This window comes from Labrus mixtus, chromosome 7 (genome assembly GCF_963584025.1).
Source record: "Labrus mixtus chromosome 7, fLabMix1.1, whole genome shotgun sequence".
Lineage (NCBI taxonomy): Eukaryota > Metazoa > Chordata > Actinopteri > Labriformes > Labridae > Labrus > Labrus mixtus.
Window position 1 is genome coordinate 30982580 of NC_083618.1, and position 6000 is coordinate 30988579.

Here is a 6000-nt window from a genome sequence, read left to right on the forward strand (position 1 = left end):
ACATTTATTACAGGTGAAACTTTTAAGGCTTGGAGACAGCCTCAAGTGGACACTGGAGGAACTGCAGTTTTTTCATTTTCATATTGGCTTCATATTTCAACACTCGGTTGCCATGACGTCCGTGTATCTTTTGGTTATTGGATCATGGATCTCTGTAAAGGGAATTAAAACATTTTATTCATGTTACATTCTGTTTTTAGCCGTGAACAGCGTGAGGCTCACAGAAAAATAAGCCAGCCTCTTATTCTCTTAAATTAATATTACTGTTACAGAAACTGACTTTAAGGACCTCTGACACGTCGCAGTCCAATGGACGCTCCTGCACATCCGGGCTCAGAATATTAAAAAAACTGACCTTTTTATTGTTTCTGTCTTCTAGTTGTTTCATGTTTTTGTTTTCTTAAAGACAATGAGAAAGGCTCGGCACTCTGTCTGGCTTTATGCTGACACATTTATTGGATCATATGTTTCGATGTGACCGCGTGCGCGCGTGTGCGTGCGCGTGGACGAGGTGAAGCACCATCATCATCTTCAAGTGGTTTGTGAATTCAGACTTAGGCTCTGTTTCACCCCTTAGCCCTACCCCTCGTTTTAGAGTTAATGAGGTGAATAACAGAATAATAAACTTAAAGCTTAAAGTTAACCAATCACGTAATGCAGTAAGTCAAAGCTCCGCCCATTACTGGTGATCATCCAATTTTTAAAAAAGTCCTGTCCCTGATTTCTGACTCTATCCACCGTCCTATCTCTACAATAAAGACACTAACAGCCCAAAAATAAATCTTAAAAAAACAGCCTGTGATGAATTAGTGTTCAGACCTCTTGACAGCCTCATTCTGTTTAATCATTGTTTGTTGTGTTTGTGAGAGCTGATAAGAAAGAAACAAGAAAGGTGAGCAGGTGGAGGGAAAACAGAGAAGATGATCTGCTTTAGATACACGTATTCAATATTCACACCGTGCATGACGTGCTGTATCTGAGAAATCATTTACGAAAAGAAGAAATGAAAAGAAGAAATGAAAAGAAGAAATGAAAAGAAGAAATGAAAAGAAGAACAGGAAACGCACACACTAACGCTGAGAAACACACAGGTCGTCGAGATTAACAGAAGAGTTTCTCAGAAATAGTGAAGGTGTCTGCAGAACATCAGGAAACACACACACACACACACACACACACACACACAGACACACACACACACACACAGACAGACACACACACACACACAGACACACACACACACACACACACACACAGACACACAGACACACACACACACACACACACAGACACACAGACACACACACACACACACACACACACAGACACACACACACACACAGACACAGACACACACACAGACACAGACACAGACACACACACACACACACACACACAGACACACACACACACACACACAGACACACAGACACACACACACACAGACACACACACACACACACACAGACACACACAGACACACACACACACACACACAGACACACACACACACAGACACACACAGACACACACACACACAGACACACACAGACACACACACACAGACACACACAGACACACACACACACACACACACACAGACACAGACACACACACACACACACAGACACACACAGACACACACACACACACACACACACACACACACACACACAGACACACACAGACACACACACACACACACACACACACACACACACAGACACAGACACACACACACACACACAGACACACACAGACACACACAGACACACACACACACACACACACACACACTCACACACACACACACACACACACACACACACACACACAGACACACACACACACACACACACACACACACACACACACACACACACACACACACAGCTGATCATTAAAAATCAGATGATGACATGAAGATTATTATTGACGGTAGGATGTTGATCACATCTGGCTGAGATGATTTTAAATTTAAAATCAGCATCCTGTTTCCCTGCATCTGATTTATTCATCCATTGAAGTTTCAGAACATGAAATATGAAATAAACTTTAAAGATTTCTTACCCTCCACAGATTGGATCAGAGAGCCGGTGAGGAGGAGAGAGAGGAGGAGAAGGAGCTCCTTGGTGTTCATCTGAACAGGAAACATCACTGAACACACTCTTCTCTGTGCGAGGACGTTTAAGACGCTCTCTGCAGCGCTATTGGTCCGTCACAAAATACTTTCAGTGAAGTTTCTGAACACTTTCCAGTTACACTCCTCAGCGAGGAAACAGTGACGGAAACGACCACAACCCCTTAAGAGGTGAAATCCTTCAGAATAAAAGCATCCTCTCAAGGTGCCTCTTCAATGTATTTCTTTTTATTTCTAAAGGGAACATGTCCAATATTAAACATAAATGTTTGTTGTACCAGAGTTAGCTGTGAGCTAGTTTACATGTGCAGTCCCTCCACAGGAAACAATTAAAACATCACAAAGTAATAAAAAAGAAAGAGATAAGATCAGACTTTATTGATTCTCGGGAGGAAATTTGGGCGTTGCAGCAAAACACAAAGACAAGTAGGAAGTACAAAAGAACAAATATAAAACAGAATAGATCAGATAAATACAAATAAAATAAGAGGTATGTTGGGCCTCAGCCATGTGTGTGGGACAAAGAACTCAGGCCTGTATCACAGTTCTCAAGCCTGACTAGAGTTATTTTGGAGACAACTAAACAAAGCATCGGAGGATTCAGCTGACTACTTCCATGGCATATTTTTAGGAGTTTTGGGCGCAATCAGATGCTATCAGGTTCGAGCAAAAAGAAGAGTTTCTTTCCTTTGATTTTTCGTAAGACGTCATTGAACGCAACTGGACAGGAGCGCTGAAGGAAGCACACTGATCCCTGAATCCACAAGGACACATAAAGAACTCGGCTCCTACAACCAGAAGACCCTATAGAGCAACGCTCGGGTCGAAGATCTGAATCCCGCTACCCTCCTCCTACATCTGCCACGAAGGAACCCTGCCTGAATCTGATGATTCAACATTCAACAGAGTGACGATCTAACCAGCTTTGCAACGATCACCAGGAGTTACCCCAAGTAAGAGCTTTGGTCTGGGCAGAAATAGTTTCAGAAATAGTTATGTTTCTTTTATAACCACTGATAATTATGCATCATTGTTGACGAGACGTCACATTCTGTTTATTATCTGTTGTAAGCTGCTGCATTTGTTTTATTGTGATGAACTGCTGTGTTCACCTATGTGTGTAATGCTATGCTAGTTTACCTTCAGTCAACGGCTTTCACAATCAGAAAGACCAGTGTACCCGCCGTTGAATCAAAGTCCGGCCACTGGCTTTCTGGTGTTTAAGTAACAGTTACTGAACTCAGCTCAGAGAGCTCAAACTATTTCAAAAGAAAAAACTTGTGGAATACTGTCAAACTAGTTGAAAGCAGTGAGCAGCAGTGAACTTGGAAAGTCTCAGAAGACTACAGCCAGTTTAGTTTAGCTGGAGAAGCTGCCAGCTCCACCAGGCCAGGCCCAGGCTTAACCAGCAGCCAGCTCCACCAGGCCAGGACCAGACTTAACCAGCAGCCAGCTCCACCAGGCCCAGACTTAACCAGCAGCCAGCTCCACCAGGCCAGGCCCAGACTTAACCAGCAGCCAGCTCCACCAGGCCAGGCCCAGGCTTAACCAGCAGCCAGCTCCACCAGGCCCAGACTTAACCAGCAGCCAGCTCCACCAGGCCAGGACCAGACTTAACCAGCAGCCAGCTCCACCAGGCCAGGCCCAGACTTAACCAGCAGCCAGCTCCACCAGGCCAGGACCAGACTTAACCAGCAGCCAGCTCCACCAGGCCAGGCCCAGACTTAACCAGCAGCCAGCTCCACCAGGCCATGTCATTCCCTACTCTCTCTCTCTCTGATTTCTGACTCTATCCACTGTCCTGTCTGTCCATTAAAGGCACAAAAACGCCCAAAAATACGTCTTAAAAAAAAAGAAAAAGCCCCAAAAATTAGTCATAAAAAATGACAACTTTATTCTCCTACTATTACGACTTTAATCTCGAAATGTGGTTTTCTCCCTGTCGGGGCCCTAATGCTTCTTCTGTAGTGGATAAACTTTCTCTTTGTGAGGTCATCATGTTACAAACTAAACTCGTGTCTGAATGAGTCCCCTGATGACTGAAGTGTGTTTTCCTCTCGGAGGGGGAACAGACGGCGTTCTTCTTTAAAGGTTAAAGAGACGTGGCGGTGAGTGAAGCCTCTGATAGGAGGAACTCCTGGAGGATTCTGATTAAAGATCAGCTCCGCAGGGATCAAACCCAGAGACTCATTACTGACACTGACCTTCTGAACGCGCTCTCTGTGGACTCTGATGCAACGCCAGTTTGTTCCACTTTGTTTTTGACTCTGAGCTGGATAAACACGGCGCCATCTTAGGCGAGCAGAGCGGGAAACGAGTGTCACTAACCGGATGTTGCGTCACATTTACAGCTCACAAACACAGCTGAGCCCCCAGCGTAGACGAACAGTGAAGAAGAAGAGCAGCCTGTGTAACTATGGCAACAACAAGAGTAACCTGTATAACGTCTCATGAAGACAAACCACACAGCCAGCTGACCACGCCCATCGTCCTCCATGTTTGTTTCTGATCTGAAGTCACATTTGATCACGTGAGATTCTGTGAGATCTCGTGTCTGTAACATCGTTACTAACAGCAGGCGTGTGGTCTCGTGGTCAGGCAGAATCGTCAAGTGCAGGGATTCCTCGCCTTTTTCCTTGGAGAGAAAAGCATTCCTCTCACAAAAACAAACATTTATCATTCTGGTAAAAGGTCAAAGGTCACTCAGGTGGGTTCAGTCTGCAGCAGGTTGTGTTCTTTACCTTTTCTCTCACTGCTCCTCCTCTACTCTGAGGAGTCTCATTGGTCAACAGAGCTGTCAATCATGGTGTTTTATAAACATACCGTTTTATACCGTTATTTTAGAGAGAGGAGAGAGGAGAGAGGAGATTTCATTCATTAAAAATATCTAAAAGAAAAGACTACATTGCTTATTTGTAAAATTTTTTTGGTTAAAACTTAAAGCAAAGGGGCGCCAGTGGACTAGCGGTTAGTGCATGTGCTCCATGTACAGAGGCTTAAGTCCTCAAGAGAGGGCGGCGCGGGTTTGAATCCGACCTGTGGCTCCTCTCCTGCATGGCGTTCCCCTCTTTCTCTCCCTGGTTTCTGACTCTATCCTCTGTCCTGTCTGTAAAACTTAAATGCATTCAAAGCCCAGAAATAAAAATGTTCTTCACAGCTTTAAGGTTTCTAAACTCAACTTGACGTTAAAGTCTGTCATCATTAGGATCAAACTTTCATCTCCTCAGAGGTTGTTAAAGTTTTTAAAAGAGTACAAACATGAGGAACGAAGCTGTCCTCCTCTGGGACCGTCATGAGATCATGATCACGTCCCCAGAGAGCGTTTAGTTTTATAACCTCTGATCAGCTGTTCTCTGTGAGGACGCTGCAGCTCGTCATGATCTGAGTCCTCACAGATCATTATTAAAGGTTATCTTAATGACAAAGAAGAGAGACGAGGGTAATGACTCCCTCTGATGCTGTGTGTGTGTGTGTGTGTGTGTGTGTGTGACCTTTACTAACAGACTCTAATGAGGGCTGATGGGAGAGATGCTCGTTTGTCCTGCAGCATCGTTCACTTCCTGAACTCACCAAGGACTCGTGAAAATGTCAGCAGCTCCCTAAAGTCCGCCGTGAGCGACTGCTCTGAAGAAAGTCTGAGGAGGTTTTGTTTCAAGAGTCAGGCTGAGACACAGAGGACGTTTCTATTTCTGTTTACAAAAAAGTAAAAAAGTTCAAGAATGAAGAAGAAGAAGAAGAAGAAGAAGAAGACGGACTCTAATCAAACTAATTCAGCAGTGAGAGCCTGAAGCTTGTCCTTCATCCTTTCAGAGCCTGAAAACCCACAAAGTCAGAAAAGACATCAGGCCCCGTGTCCACCT

The 6000-nt window shown here is 44.5% G+C and overlaps 1 protein-coding gene across 1 annotated transcript in view; it reads right to left on the minus strand.

Annotated features, from left to right (window-relative positions):
- Positions 1-2256, minus strand: part of LOC132977166 (CD276 antigen-like) — a 160486-nt gene extending 158230 nt beyond the window's left edge. Inside the window, exon 1 of the mRNA XM_061041607.1 lies at positions 2071-2256. Within this exon, the coding sequence (XP_060897590.1) occupies positions 2071-2155 (85 nt within the window). The 5' untranslated portion in view covers positions 2156-2256. The remainder of the gene's footprint in view (positions 1-2070) is intronic.
- Positions 2257-6000: the final 3744 nt, after the last annotated feature.